Source organism: Dama dama, chromosome 33, assembly GCF_033118175.1.
Source record: "Dama dama isolate Ldn47 chromosome 33, ASM3311817v1, whole genome shotgun sequence".
NCBI lineage: Eukaryota > Metazoa > Chordata > Mammalia > Artiodactyla > Cervidae > Dama > Dama dama.
This window is the reverse complement of record NC_083713.1, coordinates 33,837,549-33,855,791: the sequence shown is the minus strand read 5'-3', so window position 1 is coordinate 33,855,791 and position 18,243 is coordinate 33,837,549. Positions and strand designations below refer to the sequence as shown.

Sequence of the window (18,243 nt, the reverse complement as noted above, 5' to 3'; positions counted from 1 at the left end):
TTTGGATTACATGCTCTGTAGGCATTCATTCATTCATAAAAAATTGCTGATTACTTACTAGACATTGTTTTAGGCTTTGAAAATAAATACAGTGCTAATTAGGACATACAAGTTGAAATTGCAAACCCAATTCGTCTAGGCTGATAAATTTCTTATGGACAATACATGTATAGGTTTCCTAAGCAGCTTCTTTAATAAGGAGACAATTAATAATAAACAGGACAATTAATAAAAGTGTAAGCACTAAAGATAGGGATGAGAATCAGCCTGAGAGTCTGGACCAAGGGTAAATAAATTGTGAGCATTTTGGGTTGTTTTGAAGGACACTAAGTTTGGATGATCAAATGTTAGGGGTTAAGGTCTCAATTCAGGGATAGGAACATTTCCTTACTGAGTATTTACTTAGAGAGGAAAGTTCTGTTGATACATACATTAAAAAGATAGAAATGTTCATTCTAAAGGCTGAAGCTTGAATATTGGTCAGTTTGCTCCACAGGATCTCTACTTGTCCAGACTGACATTTCATTCTTTGTAGTGAATTTGACATACCTGTAGCCTCCTTTCATTCCATTACTATTAGCTTCTTGTTTTAATACTTCTAGTTTTATCATACCCATGCCTTTTGGATTTGTACCTTTAAATATTTGTTGTTCATTCTTTTTTGGAGGATGAAATTGAAATATATTTAAAGAAAAATGATGGGAAATCAGTCAACATTTATGATTTTCTTTTCTCTCATCTGTCAAATGAGGATATTGAGATGATTCATCAGGTCTGTGTTTAATATTCTTCTATTTCTATCAGTATATTTTTGCTTAGCAAATTTTATTAGAAATTGTGGTGTACCCATAATTATTGTTACATAACAATTTTATTAGTAGTGGTTAGTAAGGGACAATAATCAATTTTCTCTTATACTAGGAAAGGAAATAGGTAGCCAAATAGCACTTCATTGATGCAAGAGGCTTCATAGGTGAGTTCTTGAATTTGGCTTCTAATGATTTTATCTTTCAATAAAGAAAGCCATTTTTTTTCCCTTCTGTTGGGGTCCTTTAATGGACCGGAACCTTGTGGTACTGAGTCGACGATAAGAAAGTGAAAGAGAGAAAGAGAGAGAGAGAAAGAGAGAGAGAGAGAGACAAAAAAGACCCGGGGACCTAAGCTCTGATGGAGCAAAGGTGCTTTAATGATTTTTCTATGAGTATATATAGGCTGCAGTACAAGAAACTTCTTTCGGGAATGATAGAGATCAGAAAACCAAATGTACAGCAACCGTTACCAAGGGAACAAGGGGTAACGTTAGTCACAAGGTCAGGAGACAATGTATATCTCAAGTAAGGGGAAGGAGATTAAGCTGTTTTGTCCTAAGGAGAATGTTTACTAAAGGAGACTCATGCTTGCCTCACACAATGACCTCAGTCCCTGGGAGCCGCTTGAAGAGGGACAAAGGACTCATGAGAGACAGCACGTAGGAATCCTCCCGTCAAACATTCCCTGACACCCTTCAAAGAATTGTGTCCCTTTTCTAAGATTTTGTATTCATACCCTAAACCACACCATTTAATTAAAATAATTTGCTAATCATGTTTCTTTAGGCTTTTATATGAAAATAGCCTATAAAATCCTTACAACAGGTATCATTTTCTAAGTTCCCATCTGGGTCTAGCAGAATAGAGGGATATCATGAATCTTTAATCTCTAGTTGTGAGAGTTGCAGTAAGAAAAACAAATAGAGCAGGAGCTACAGATCTCTATTGATATTCCATGAAGAAAAAGTTACAGGTTAGTTGGAAATGTTTATATGATGAAGGGATTATGTAACCTACTATGTTTGATGGAAGATTTTTTGCTTATAGAATCAGTAAAATGAGTGCATGTGTTTAATAGTCATTAAAACAAACAAACAAAGAAACACAAAGGCAAAACAGAATCTTAGAGAAACTCAATAGAGATTTGAGGTCTCTTGAAACTTACATTTGATCAGTGCAATCAACAGGGAAATGATAGAATTTTTATATGCTTCAGCAGAAGGAGGATACAAAAAAGCACGTTTATCTAAGTAAAGACTAAAAGTGCCACAACTTTTTTATGGCACATTCTTTTGTTATTAATTCAACCAGAAACTCAATTTCCTTATTTATAAGGCAGTATGGAATCATTTGAATAGTAATAAACTAGTCCAGAGAAATTTTAAATTGACTTTAATAAGAAAACTATAAAGTCTTCACAAAATATGCAATGCAACACCCATCTATGGTATATAACATAGATCTAAAGTCAGCTAAGTACCCATAATATAAGCAATATTTCTCTCTCACACAGAGAGAAAGAGAGAATATTAATGAGCTTTTAGCCAGTAGTAACAGTCAGTTTACACATTCGCCTGTTCTTATGGGTACAAATAGTTAAGTGTTTCCTGTCACCTGTGCTCTCTATCTTCATGAGTCTTGTTTCCCTAACACTAAACTCAGTTTACCCATGGTTCTGCTACAGTCAACCACTGATCAGTTTTTCACCTCACTTCTCTACCTCATTATCTCCACTGATACTCAAAGTTATAGCTTTTAGCATGAGGAGAGACTTGAAAAACCGTCTAGTCCCAATACATTGTACTCATGAGAAAACAATATTTGTGACTTTTTCAAGATCAGATATTTAGCACAGACAACTGGACTTGGACCCAAATTTGGTGTTTTAGTCTAGTGCTTTTCCGTCTGATCATCCTATAATCCAACATCTCTTATCCTGTGCTTCCGCACTCCATTGCTTCAACATCAAAATTCTTTAAGACCTCAATTTCCTGCATCACTCTGACAAATTTCCCAAACTGTTCCTAACAGTTCAACTTCCCTAACTGTCCTGGGAAAAATACAGAGCTAGAACAGAACTGTTTTCCATCAGTATTTCAAAGAAAGGTTAATAGAGTACGTAAGAGGAAGGAAGCTGTTTATTGAGCACGTGCTAGATGCCAGGCAAAGTGTTGTGTTTTCACATTATCTCATTATACCTTCACAACAACTCTGGGAGATGAGTATTATTATATCCGTTTCAATAATAGAAAACAAAGACTCAAAATTTTTTATCATACTTGTCCAGATGCTACATTATTAGTAAGGTCAAACCCAGTTCTACCTGATTCCAAAGCCCATGTTCTTTTATGGGTAGGAAACAACCAGTTGGTTATTTATCAAGTTACAACCATGTAAACACTCTGAGAGATACAAAAGAAAAGTAGGATGTGATCTCTGTCATGGAGTAACATGTAGTGGAATTGAAAAACAAGAATTATGATGCAACAAGAAAATGTTTAATGTTCAACCATGTTCTATTCACAGAAATGCATTAGGAGTTAAGAACAGTGTGCTCGGTACGGACTGAGAGTCATATTAGCGGAGAGATGAAGCTGTGGTTGGACCTTAAAGAATATGAAGAACTGAGATGAAGTAATTTGAGTCAGGATACTTTAAATATGAATATTGAGAACGGTGAACTACTTTCCCATATACAAACATATAAACATTTGTGGGTTATAGTGTCAAGGCTGTTCTGAGAAGACTGGTGGTGACTGGTTAGGAAACAGTGGAAAATAAGATGGTATGGGAAAGATGGGATTAGAGGGGGAGTGTTAAAAACCAGGTAAGATTATTGAATCACAAATATAGACAATAGATACTTTGGCAAGGTGAAAGCCAAACTGAGTGTAGAGTACTAGAAATACAATTTTAATGGTAGCTATAGAGGTAAAAAAATTGATACCTAGAAAAAGGAAACAATGGGTCTTGATATAAAATTGTATATAAGAAATAAAAGGTTTCTATTTTGAAGCTGGAAGCCTCTTCGAAACTGAAAGGCTAGAGGTAATACAAAACTAACTTGAAATTTTTAGGGCTTTCAATAAACTGTGAGAAAGATCATCTTTCAGATGTTTAAAGATCCTGGGTCAATAATCTATAATTGCTGGAAATACAGAAATAGAACACAACTTATAAGAGTAGATAATACCTAAAATTGTTGAGTACATACAAATATTGAGTGAAAAACATAGCCTTAATAGGCAAAAGTAGAGAAGTCCAGAAAAGGAAGCAGAAATATAGAGTGACTGGAAAGATGAAGGAGCCAATCAGACAAAAAAAAAAAAAAATCACAGGTGTCAAAGATGAAGAAAGTCTCAAGAATCTGATGTGTGTTATACTGAGTCAACTAATACATGAAGGTGAGGTCACTTATTGAAGTAGACACTTAGATAGTTGTTTGCCCAGTATTCCCTTTCTTCTTTCTGTTGGGAATTAATCCTCCACCTGTGTAATTCCTCAGAACTGTAATTTTCACATGAATCTACCTTCACGAATGTTGGTTAAACCAGAGATGAGCATCTGATCCAAGCTATGCTAAACAGAGTCCTATCACGAGAGTCTTTAAACTGGAACTGAAAAAGAGATTCAGTGTTTTTCCATTGCAGAGGTTACAAGATTTAGAACCAACAAGGTATGGGTGATCATATTTCCTGACCTACAGACAAAAGATGCAATGAATGGCTGGGCTGCATCCAGTCCCTTGGTTAAAGCATTTCCTGAAGCCCAGTTGCAAAATTATCCTCATATGGTTTGGTAATTCATCTTTTTCTTTCCATTTCATGAGACAGTCTTTTTATCTTCCTCTTAAGCTATTGAACTCTGTTTCTATCTTGTGCCGGAAATAGAGGTCTTGGTTAATAAACTATGTAAATTCTTTTTTTACTTGTTCATCCATTTCAGTTTCTTCATGTAGAAGGAGGAAATGTAAATGTCGGCATACACACATACAGTTGTCTACCCAAGTAACATGAACCAGAGTGTGGCTAAATTACAAATGCATTTTTATCAACTATTTCTTCTCTGTGTGAATTCTACTGAAGCATTTTATTAGGTAGTTCAATTTGAAACAACTATGCCCTCGTTTGCACAGATCAATCTTTATGTATTCCCTTCAAAGAACTCTTCATAAGCTGTGTGTGTTAAAACTGCATGCTTATGGAGCCAGAATTAGACCTCATGATTTCTGTTTTTTTCCAGCAAGATTGACAGTAAAGATTTTAACAAGTTTACAAAGGGTAAAACACCATGATCAATCAGCACAGATGTTGGTCTCAATCGTCAGTATTCATACCAGTTGAATTCTAGACCTTATCCCTGAGAATCCCTTCAATATTCCTCTAGATATTTCTTCCTGTGAGGAAAGAGGGTATAGTTTGGGGGGTCTGCATAGCACAAATGGATTTCTTCTTTGGTCTATCTGCTCTATTTCTGACAAAATAAATAAGTAAACTTCAAATGAACTCACCAGGTTTCCTACAGTCAACACACTGCTGAATTGACCAGTCATTGGGTAGTGCTCCATGGCCATGAAGAGGGTATTTAAGACAATGCAAATAGTGATGGCAAGATCAACAAATGGATCCATAACAATTAAATTCATAAGATGCTTTACTTTTAACCATGCATCACAGCAGTCCCAGATCAAGAACATATTGGCAAATCTATACCAGCATGGTGGACATTTCTGCCTAGATTCTTCAAGTTCTGGGGGAACAATAAAGAATGAGATAGTAAATAACAATGTAAACAAATTACTGTTGTAGATTATACATTATTTGATAAAATTGACACTTTTACTTGGGGACGGAAGTTCATATTAGTTTAACAGACTTGAGAAGACAATTCCATTAAATATTTTCACAAAATATTTATGAAAAATGTCTTTAAGCAGAAAAAAATACTTCAATATTTTGCCTCAATTTAAATAAATTACCTATTAATTAGGTAATGGGTTATTAAATTGCTATATTTTCTTTATCAAAACAGGATTTTAAAGTAAGTTTTAGAGAACTATTAAATGTATCAATTACTGTTTCTTTTGAAAGAGCTTTTTCAGAATACTTTCTAAAGCTGTGATCCTTATTAATATGTGTGACCCTTTCTTCTCTCTGTCTCCACATTAGCACTGATCTTTACACATCGACATATGGTATGTTTTTCTTTTTAATATAGATTCAGCCCCAAATCTAGTTCTGTTATTCATATTTACTCATTTTTTTCAGAATTCTAGCCTATTAAAAAGGTACTAGTAATTTAATGGGTACTAGTAATTTAATGGGTGAAATATATATGAAATATATGCCTATTTGCATATCAAATATACCAATAGACTAAGGTACAAAATGTAACTGAAGTTTTCTAAAGAATTTATGTTATATATGAATTCTGATTGATTTATAAAATTACAGTACTGATGTAATATTCCTCCAAACTTGAAGAAATGGGGACTTATTTAATGAATGAACAAGGAAGTAATAGTTCTTGTCCATTCCTGTGTGTCAAAATCAACAAATATCTTCATTAAAGGAATGTAATTGTTTCTGTGTATTTGGAAGATGGAGGAAAGATCTTTTCTTATGGTCCTGTGGAAATGGAACACAGGTTTTGATTTCTCCAATTCAACCCATATGCCTCCTAAACCCATCACCACTTCTGTGCCTGGAGAACAGACTGAAGTTTTACAGATGTTTCTTTGTGCTTCTGCATACAAAACTTAAAAAGAGAAGTTTTTGCTCTAATTGCTTAAGGATAATGTAACATAAGGATAAATCCTCTCTGATGAGCTATCAAGTGGTGAAATAATCACTCGGCAGATGAGAATTGGAATCAAAAAGAAATAGAGACAATATTAGTTTTGTAATCAATGTGATAATAGTATATTCCATATATTATCTACTTAGGCCTATTATACAGTTCTGATCTTGGGTAATTGACTTTTGTAATTCCATGGGAATAAGTAATAGTTCTCCAAACTATATAATCATAGAAAGCTGACTATCCCATGGCTGCCTTCTTACCCTCCATCGTGTTAGTCAGGATGCTGGCTATGCTCATGGCTCTTTGCCTTCCGGAGGAATCTTCTAGCATCTCCATTGAAATCTGGTAAGAACTTAGCCTTCTCTTTCTGACTTCCGTTTCAGTGGTGGTACCCTGCAAACCAAATACTTATGGCTCAAACCACCCTTTTCAGTGAGTAATACAACACAACATTAGCATTTCTTTGGAAAGTCATGCTACATGCAGTTTTCCCAAGTAACAATCTTCAAGTAATGATAAAATACTAATTTATTATTAAGTTATAAATACTTAAAAAAAATCACAGGTGATACCCTACAGGGTTAAAACATGAATTTACCAGTTGGGTGCAATTGTATAAGGCAATTATGTTGCAGAAATATTTTAGTTTACCTGTTGGAATTTCCAGAGAAATTTTTCATAAATCACATATTATTTCATTTAATTCAAATGAAGAGTATTTTAGCTTTCTCATTGATTAAAAATCAGATTAATCTTCCCCCAAAACAAATAATAGTATTATGTAATATTAATATTAAGGCTGAATTATTTTCTTTGAGGCTATATTGAAAATATTGACATATATGGGCCGATTTTTTTCTATGCACAAACACAGATGTACAATGAAATGTGTGTGCTTTCCTGAGATTTTTAAAATTATTTCCACATGCCATCCTATAAGAAATCAAAACATTTTAAAGTCATTTAATAGACACAAGAACATTTTAGAAACACTGTAAAATATTGGCAGTTGTACCGAAACTGCCTGTTATCAATAAATTATTGATCATTAAATTATTTAATTCTAAGTATATGAAATTTCCAGAATATGAATAGATTATTATACAATTCTGGGTGAACCGACATCTGTAATAGGTTGTCACAGTGCCCATTATTCTGTGTTGAATTTGCAGATAGGAGTTTTCACCCCAAACTCTAAAAACCAGGCTCTTTCAACCTAAAGCATTTGACAGTTCATGGTCCCATACAGTTGAGTTGGTTCTCAAGATTCTATTGTCTTTTTCATTCAGTAAAATCATATGTTATTTTTAAGGACTTTCATTTTGGGGAAGTAGGATAGTATGACAGGCTAAACCACCCAGGCCTTGATCATTTCCAATTGGTGTATAATGTCAGTAGTAGCTGATTTATCATCTGTTATCACCTCTGGCGGATGTCCAGTAGGTGAGGTTAGAGCCGATGGTCCACCCACCAAGGAAACCACACCATTGCAATCCACAGTGCTGTGCATCTTCCCATTGGCCGGAAGCCCTGGCACCATCCTGGATGACATACTGGCCTGACTAACGTTACTGTTGCGTCGCTCTCCGTGTCTGTGCGGCACAAACAGTGAGTCTCTCCTGCTCTCGCTGTCTTCAAATGTACTGTGTTCATCGTCAGCAAAGTCATTTTCAGAACCGATATCCTTTGCCCGACCTCTGAAGCTGAAAATACTTGTTTTGCTATTGCGTCGTGGGGAAAACAGGGAACCACGGATACTTAAGAGAGACTGGGGAGAGAGCAAGGAAGGAAAGAATGGGGACAGGGGACACAGCTATTTAATGAAAGTCTTAATATTGCAAAATCTATTTGCTTTTGGGTAAGAATAGTCTTGCTCTTAAACACGGTTTATCAAATTTATAGAGAACACATATGTTTTGATATTTTTATTAAAGACCACAATACAAATTTAAGTAATTTTTCTGATTAGGAGTTCTAATATGCAGTTTCCTAAGCGCATGACCACGTCATTTAATCTTCACTGTAGTCCTGTGAGGTGGATTTTGTTATCGTAATGTTCTAGGTGGGGAACCTGATGCTGGAGAGGACCAATGATTCTTTTTGATAGGTGGCTTTCACTCCTAAATGCTATAATCTGAAAGGGCATACAACTTGGAAAATAAGTTACAGTTCAAGTGAGACTGTTGGCTTGAATTTAAAATGTTTGGACCAACTATGTTACTTCTGGATAATGATTTAAAAACAAAGGCATTATCTCTCCATTCTCTTTTTTTGAGTTCTAAAAGGAAATTACTGTTATTTTCTGGACCTTCTTGTCTTTTGCACATGAGCATAAAAGCCACAAAACTTATCTATGATTCTGTCTTCTAAATTTGCTAAGTTTTCCAAATGGCTACTAATGATTCACCTTGTTTGAGAGAATATATGCCATAGCAAACACAACAGAGAGAATTCCTAGATTGCTGTGTAAGTTACTATTCTTACTTAAAATTTAACACTAGTTTTAAAAATACTTATACATATCTTCACCGATAAGGGTGATGTAGAGGACAACTTATCCTTGTAATATCAACTTAATTTTATTAAAAGGAGCTGGATGATTAAAAACTTTAAAACTTACATATATTTATGAATAAATCAAGTAGACAGTTTCTGATACTGGAAAGTGAGAATTTAGCATGAAGTCCCTTCTTTCATTTTTTGAATGGCTTTTAAATCCTAGCACCAAATAACTCTTTGTTTGTTTTAGCCTTGATGATAGTTTTCAAAAACATCTCTAGTCTCCTGCAGAATCTTCATTTACTCCCTTCCTCATTGACAATGGCATTTCCCATATTCTGTCCCCTCCCCTGCCCCAGTGACCTCTCATGACCTGTTCTAAGTCTCTGTATAGCTAGGTAACATATGTAAATATATACATATACATATGCATACATATCCACATGCAGCTGGAAATACACCTAGACCTTTCCTTTCTTCCACAAAGCTTCAATGTAAAACCAAAATTAGTCATTTTAGCAGAAAAAAAACCATAAAGAAGGCAAACTCCCTCAAACTTAGTTTTGGTCCCTCTGCCTAATTAGGTCATGCTGATTTTATTATGCCCCATTTTATTATGCCCTTTATCTTATGACTTTTCCCTGACTGCAAAGCACTAGAATAATCTTTTTGGCCTTCTGTCTCAGTGATATTCTGGAAAGATACTATTCATTGAGAAATGTGCTGTTCCTTTGGATTTGGTTAGAAATATTCACAAGAATTAATGACTGCTCAGCTTATCCAGGCTGAGACTGTGTCTATGTGACACTCAGTTCATGTAGCAGGTTTGTCTACCCAATGTCAGACAGTAGCTAGACTGATTTTCCAGTCATCAAAGTGATCGAGAAATTAGACATTGTGAAGACATTCATTCAGCCCTCAATAATAAGGAATGATGATGTTTTTAATCTCCTCACATTCAATTTAATTTTATCAATATAATACTTTTATGTCCACACTCATGTTTTGAAACCTTGGTGTGTATTTTTAGGTCCCAGCTTTTTGGAATTGGGATTCAGTAAGCAAGGGTAGGACACTGGTGCTGGTGGTGGTGGTGATGTCTGATTCTTGTGACCCCATGGACCATAGCCTGCCAGGCTCCTCCGTCCATGGGATTCTCCAGGCAAGAATGCTGGAGTGGGTTGCCATTTCCTTCTCCAGGGATCTTCCCAACCCAGGAATCGAACCTGGGTCTCTTGCATTGCAGACAGATTCTTTACCGACTGAGCTATGAGGGAAACCCCAGGACACGGATCTGAGAATTCAAACATACATTCTAGGTGATTCTAATGGAGGTGGACCTCACCCTGCACTCAGAGGAATGCCAGCTTTGAAAAGAAAGTGAGTGTTAGTCGCTCAGTCCTTTCCGACTCTTTGTGACCCCATGGACTGTAGCCCACCGGGCTTCTCTGGCCATGGGTTTCTCCAGGCAAGAATACTGGAGTGGGTTGCCATTTCCTTCTCCAGGGAATCTTCCCAGTCCAGGGATTGAACCCAGGTCTTCCACATTGCAGGCAGATTCTTTACCATTAAGCCACCATGGAAGCCCTATTACCAGCTTTGTCTTACACTACTTCCTAAGATGGTTCAATTCAATCATCTTCATATACCTGTGTTAGAATATGTCTTTGGAAACTTAAAGTCTGTCTACACAATACTGGGTGGGAGTGTGTGGTATGTGTGTACATCTAAAATGTATCTGGTACATGCCTTTAGTTTGAATGTTTTTATGTTGACATGTTTTCAGAGGCGTTTCAAATCCTTGGGTTTATTTGAAATTTCTGTTCACTCTTTGGAAAGTATAATAATGGGTGTGAGCACAGCTTTCAAGACAACAGAGACTGAAAAAAGAAGATAGCAAAAATAGTATTCAGAGAAAATAAACCAAAAATAACACACTAGAAGATGCAGCGGAATGCAGGGAATACCCACAGCTGTGGCAGCCCTTTCTCTAGGGAAAACAAGCTTTTATGCATTAAGAACCAAAAGGCCATCTTTCTTTGCCTCAGGCATGCCAAAATATAAATTCTGGGTATCTTTTTTTTTTTTTTTTGTCTTGTCCCAAGAAGGTAAATCTGAATTCTTTTTCTTATTTTTCAATAGCAAAAGGGAAAATTGAAGCATTTAGGTGTAAGGACACAATTCTGCATGCATGAACTGAACTTGAAATGAATTGGGAAGTCAGAATGGAAGACACAGAGAATTTGAAGATGTTCTAATAGAAGCATGGCATTTCAAGTTAAATGTATGTAGCTTATCAATGTTTTCAGTAAGTCAACAACTATACTTGGTTCTAGCTATGAAGCTTCTGTTTTAAAATAATTGCTTCCTTGTGTTCAAACAACATAGATAAAATCTTGGCAGGAGGATTCACTTTCCATTGTTTGCCTTTAAGTACTTTTTCATGTTGTACTATGAACATGTACTATGTATTTAAGAATAAAATAATATAATAAATGTAAACTAACATCTAAAATTTATGTTAGTAGAGGACAGGATACTCATAATTTATGGCTAATTGGCCTTAACGATTTTAAAGATATACTTGTTTTGAACATTATTCCATGTCCACTTTATGCTTCCTATTCCCACTATCTCCACTGATTCTCTTTCCTTTTAGAAAGGAGTTTGTTTACACAACCAGAAACTGTAAAATGCTTCTGGTATATTTTTGCTTGTGATTGCGTTAATGCTTTTTGCATATTTGTACTGGGGTATGTAACTATCAGTGCTAATAGGCTATTTCTTTTACTTTGCAACATCTATTGTCTATTGTATCTATTTATCTATCAGTCTACCTGCCTATCATCCTACCGTCTCTCTCTCTTCCTATCTCCTTAACTATCTGTCTCACTATCTCCAAATATGAAATGAACTACATATAATGTATGTATATACTAATTCTGTTTTTAGTATTTAAACTCTTGACTTTCAGTTAACTTCCTATTGCTGTTGCTTCTCTTGGTTCACTCAACAGGGGCTTCTCAGCTGCTTCTTGAACATTCTGGGCATATTACCACATCAGGGCCTTCCACTTGCTCTTCACTGAGCCCAAAGTGCACTTCCGTAGAGAGCCTGTTCTCTTGCCTCCTCAAAATCTTTGCTGCAAGGTCTCCTTTACTGTCAAGGCTTTCCAAACCATCCTATTTCATTTTTTTTAACCACCAGTTAGTGCTCTTAATTTTCTTTTCTTGCCTTTCCCCTCCAATTGTGCTTATCACTTTCTGACATAGTCTATGACTTACTTATCTTGTTTATTGTCTGTCTCCTCCTTCTGTATAAAAATCTGTGAGGTCAGCGAATTACACTGTTTTGTTCATTGAGTGTTTTTTTTTTTCCTAGAACTGTCTCTTTCCTCTTGTGAACCATAGTAGGTGAGCAATAAATATTTGTTGGTTGGCTGACCCAGGTTAAAATAATTAGAAGAGTTAATAATTCATAGCACATGAAATTCTAATGGAACCAAATAGGGTTCAAAGCTATAACTGTACTTATCACAGACTTCATAACTATTTACTCTTCATTATGCAACTGATAAAACTTATAAACAGAGTCGATACTATTTACCCTATTTGCCTTGAAAATATGCTGATAAATTGGGTACTTGGCATTAAATCAGAGCAAAAATAGACCGTTTTTAATTTAATTCTCTTTGAGAGAATTTGGGCCATAATTTCATCCTAATGTATCATGGCATGACACCATATCAGCATAATGGAAGATCACGACAGTACAGTTCTCACATCAAAAGATAGAAACAAAATCCAGAGACATTTCTTTCCAAAATTCATACATATCTTGCAGTAATGTATCTAATACATTAGATATTAGTAATATCTAATACTCAGATATTAAAGGCAGAAAACCATGTGCAAAAAAGGTAGGTTCATTTGAGGTCTCAAAATGGAAAAGGTAAACAAGAGATTACAAAACTGCCTCACTGAAGAAAAAAGTTTGATTAGATAGGTTTCACTGCTCCTACCTCCCAACAAAGCAGGTTGAGAAAATGGTCTCAAAATACTATAGTGCTTAAAACTGATTACTGTAAAATAAAAGTTATTAATGATTTAATAAAACTATCTTTTAAAGACAATTTATGATATACATTTAAATAATCATATTAAAATGTTAGTTCCCTGTCCCTCATTTACATCAGATACTACAAAAATATACGAAGATACAGAAATGACAAAGCAAACTGGAATCCTTAGTAGAAAGCTGTACCTGATGAGGGGAGTAGAATTTCTTGTCACTAGTTAGTCGATTTCCATCCATGGAGAAAAGGAAACTTCTTCTTTTGACACTGTCCTCAGATTCAGACTTGGGAAACCTGTTTCCCTCTCCTTTGTTGCTTCCTTTAAGATTCTCCCTCTGTCTTCTTTTCTTTCTTCGGTTCCTCCACTCCTTAGCACTTTTGGAGCTTAATTTTGATGCTTCTGATGAACTTTCCAAGAGCTCTCCTAACCCACCTATTCCACTGAAATCCCTTGAGGCGGCTGATGCCGCTGCAACTGCCTGTGTAAATAAAACCAGGCACTATTTAGAACATGCGGCTTTGGAAAACAGTTGACTACGGTACATATGTTGCCATTTAATACAATGAACTATATTTGAAAATTTATGTCTTTCTGGTCATTTTTATGTTTTACTACAAGAGTTTACTTAATAATGATACATTTTTACATAGTATAAAGCAATATGTTAGGTTATGAATTAGAAAAGTCTGGTTTGGCACATCTTCTGAAGTCTTTTTTTAAAAACTCTGTTGAGATTAGCTTCATTTCAGGGAACAACTGCTCTCTTAAAAATATCTTCTACACTTTAAAAGCAAATGTTCTCTTAGTGGTGGTGTCTGGTCTGATTACTATTCCAATTCCATCCATAGGTTTGTTCCTCCCACTTGTGATTGTGAACAACTGAGTGGTATTTTTTTCTTCTAAATCTAGGACAAAAGTCTTTTCTTTTTTTGTGAACTCAAAGCATTTAAAGTATCTACTTTTTACCTCTGGGGGAAGTAGTGGGAATGTATTGACTAATTTATCCTCTTCCTTCATTTGAATCACATTCAGTACTATTATTCGAATTTCTGAGTTTGTGCATACTCACCTGCTCAGTCTTGTCCAGCTCTTTGCAACCCCATGGACTGTATAGCCTGCCGGGCTTCTTTGTCCATGGGATTTTTCAGGCAAGAATACTGGAGTGGGTTGCCATTTCCTCCTCCAGGGGATCCTCCTGACCAAAAGATTGAACCTGCGTCTCCTTTATTGGCAGGCAGATCCTTTACCACTGAGCCACATGGCAAGCCCTCCCATCCCTGAGGTCATATTAATCCCAGAGTCTACATGATTAATTTATTGCATAGCACTTTTAGCTTAAAAATTTTAAATGTTTATTTATTATTATTATTACAAATAATAATGAAAATTAACATATCAGTCAATAAATACCTGAAATAATCATTCAAAGGATTATGACTACTTCAAATATTTTCTTTCCATATTTCAACACTGAGTATACTTAAGCATTTTAGTGTATGTTCTGCTGAAGCAAGCACTACTTAAGCATTTTAAATTTCTGCACCTACTAAAGAAAGACAGCCGCTTTGAGGTGAAACATGGCATGCCAAATCTTTTGTATTTTTATTTACGTGAATGGTATTTTTAGATGGGAAATGATCTAACCACTAACCAGAGAGGATATGAATTTCAAAGCTGAATTCTCATTAAGTATATTCCTGTTGATAAAAATAATCATCAAAATGGAAATGATTATTAGACTACTGGTTCAACTCTTTACATATGTCATTACTGAATACAAACAACTCTAAAACAGCTACTATTTGTTCTATCTTCTCCTCTTCGCCACTAGACATATTCTTGTCTATTCCTATAGATAGGAATTCTGTCATTTGTGTGTGTGTGTATGTGTGTTTGTGTCTGTCTGTCTGTGTGCACATGTCTATTATGTCACTTGACATAAAAAAAGACCCAGATAATGTTTGGTGAATAAGGGTAAAAAAAGGCATTATACTGTCAGTTGTCTCAGATCCTGAATAGGGGTATGGGAAGAATAAGACAGACTTGACTTTTCAAGATCTCATAAAAGCTAGGTTTTAGAATAGACCATATAATAGAAATATATTTTAGAAAAGAATATAAAACTCATATTGAATGCTTTGACAACATTTTCTCCTTTGTTTTCTCCTTCTTGAGAAGCAGACCCTTTCTAAGTAGCTCCCATTTCTGAACCTCATCTCAATTAAAAATTTTTTAAAAGGTTTAAATCTAAAGGTACTATGATACACATTCCATGGGATTAACATGACCCCAGGGAACCACAGTATTACATATAGTACAAAATATATGTGTTGGGCCAAGGATGATTGCTATATTCATTATAGAAACCCAAATCAAAAGCTTGATAAAATACAACCCTAACATTTAAATGAAACATTAATTCAGAATTTATATATTTATAGAATGAATATAATCAGATATCCAGATTTTTTTAGATTGAATTTTTCTTTTTTTTCCGCTGAGCCATGTGGTCTGCAGCATCTTAGTTTTTAGTTCCCCGACCAAGGATCAGTCAAATTCATGCCCTCTGCAGTGGAATCTTTGAGTCTTAAACATTCAACCACCATAGAAGTTCCAGTTAAATTCTTGATTATGGATATCACTTTTAGTATCAGTAGTGAAAGATGATAAATATTAAGGGCCCTTTATAAATATGAATAAATTTAATATAAAAGTATAAAATAAAGTGGATAAATGAAGGACTAATTTGAGCAAGTTAAATATAGTTGCGTAGTGCTTGATACATAGGAGAGACATAATATACAGCATTCCTTGAGAGAATGAATGTATACATATTTCTTTTTATCCAAATAAAGTCCTTAATTTTCCTTTCCACTTTGTATAGAGAAAATCGTACAATGCATAGTGCCAAATCACTTATTCACTTGTTTGTTATCAGGAAAAAAGGAAGTGGAAGTGGTGGTAATAGTCTTTTGACATAAGTCTGAAACTCAGGTTCATTTAAATCACTTCCAGAATTTGTTTTGCATAAGACATGATTTCCCTACCTAGACTGGGTAAACAGTTGAAATAACTCAAAACCAAAACAGATTTTTTGTAAGGCAACAACGGTAACCTCCCGACACAACACATTTTCTGTGTCACTCGTCAACTCGAATCTGTCACTGATTCCACTTCCAGGGATTTGCCAATTCCCTCAGAGGCAGATGTTTCCTGTCACCTCCCATGTCTGTGTACCTGTTTATACGCAGCTCTGTGACATGGCCAACGTCCTGCTTACTTAGGCTAGTAGTGTTACTTTCACAGTAGGTTTGCTGAATTCTTATTGTAACAGATAACAAATATGTGCTTAATATTTCCACAGGGAATAACATTTTGTTTTTCTTATCTCTGTGTGAAACAAAAGAGGCTCTATAATTTACTGTATCTGTGTGTCCTTAAAAAATAAAATAAAAAATGTATCTGTGATTATACTTCAGTGTAAACATACGATCCAGTTTTAAAATCTCATTTTAAAACCTCAAGACATTAACTATACTTATTACAATTCTACCCCAAATTATATTGGGCCTCTTAAATGTCACTATTTCTAATTTTGTCTCAAAGTTTACTGCTAAATTTTTCCTATCAGGCCAATATATATTGCTGTGGAATATGCTACGCTGAGCACTTAGACATTTAAAGATCACAAATTAAATGCCAAACACAATTATGATGACATAGGACAAAACATTTCTTTCTTTGTCAGTTTGTCTTTGTCTTTTAAAGTTGTACTTGGAAAAAAAAATAAAGTTCTACTTGGTTTGTGAGCTGAATATGGCTTTTTTTCATGTCTAAACAGTGACTAGCACTTAGAGGTCTTTGAATATATATTAAGTAAAAATGGAACTGATGCTAGACTTCATGAAGTCATTAGCTAGATAGCAGCTTTTGAAGAGTCACAGATGATAACCAGACTCATTTTACACTGGAGCCCCAGTGATCTCATGGGTGTACTGTCTCCCTCTCTTTCTGTCCCCACCTCCCACCTCTCCGTCAGCACGGGCTATTTATTGGTCACTGTTACCTGCACTGTCAATAAGGAAGTAAAATTACCTTAGCACTCGTCCATCCCCGTCAATATTAAAACACTGGGATAAGTTACCCTGCAATCAGTTTAAACTTTTGTGTATATGAACTTAAAGCTGAATCAAATCAAGATTTGATCTCTGGACTCCAATAACTGACTTTCAAGTGAAAAGAACTGACATTTTGGCTAACCTAATTAGGATATAATTAGATTCTTTAAACTTCTGCTAGACAATAGTGTACTTTTACTGCTAAATTTTAAAGATTATACTCTTTTAACTGATGTAATATTTTACCCTAAAATGGCTGCATTTCAGAAGACATTCTTACTCCTGTACTGTAGGTCGGTTTATTCTCATGCACATTGCTTTGTCTGTTTTTGTAAATGACGATAGAATAACCCAATGCTTTAAAATACAACTAGTATGTAGTATCTGTCTATATGTGTATACACATATATATTATTTCCTATACCTTTTATTTTTAGCTTTGAAATGAAAAAATTCTTTGCCCTGTAAATAGCTATCATTTCATCATCTTACAAATGTGGAATTTGTAACAATCTGGAATAAACTCTTGAATACTTGAAATATAGGAGAAATTCGTGGCAAGCATGAGGTATACTTTACAAGTTACACTCAAGTTATCACCAAATTTGTTTATGACTTTTTTTATAGATCAATAAACTGTAACCATGATACTACTCTGTACCCAGCGTTAACAGAAAAATAGAGTCAGCACGTTCAGCAACTATTAAGTATATGGTTGGTCTGAGTAACCAGATAAGCAATTCACTGTCAAATCTGTCTCACCAAAAAAAAGCCTCAGTAAAAAATATCTATTGCTGTATGTCGTGCATCTTCAGAGTAACTCAGAATTATTAAAAATTTAAATTTTCAACACACAAATTCCAAGGATATTCTGACATTCAAATAATGCCTCTAATGTTTGGGAACATCCATTTAAAAAAATCACTATGCACAAAAATT

The 18,243-nt window shown here is 34.9% G+C and overlaps 2 protein-coding genes across 2 annotated transcripts in view; one reads left to right on the top strand and one right to left on the bottom strand.

The window, feature by feature from the left end:
* The window catches only part of SCN2A (sodium voltage-gated channel alpha subunit 2), a 285,612-nt gene that overhangs the window by 40,313 nt on the left and 227,056 nt on the right, over positions 1-18,243 (top strand). The window lies entirely within an intron of this gene.
* The window catches only part of LOC133051131 (sodium channel protein type 3 subunit alpha), a 103,100-nt gene that overhangs the window by 41,391 nt on the left and 43,466 nt on the right, over positions 1-18,243 (bottom strand). The window contains exons 12-15 of the mRNA XM_061135554.1: positions 13,374-13,664; positions 8,035-8,379; positions 6,872-7,004; positions 5,320-5,558 (exon numbers count right to left, since the gene is read on the bottom strand). Of these exons, the coding sequence (XP_060991537.1) occupies positions 5,320-5,558; positions 6,872-7,004; positions 8,035-8,379; positions 13,374-13,664 (1,008 nt within the window). The remainder of the gene's footprint in view (positions 1-5,319; positions 5,559-6,871; positions 7,005-8,034; positions 8,380-13,373; positions 13,665-18,243) is intronic.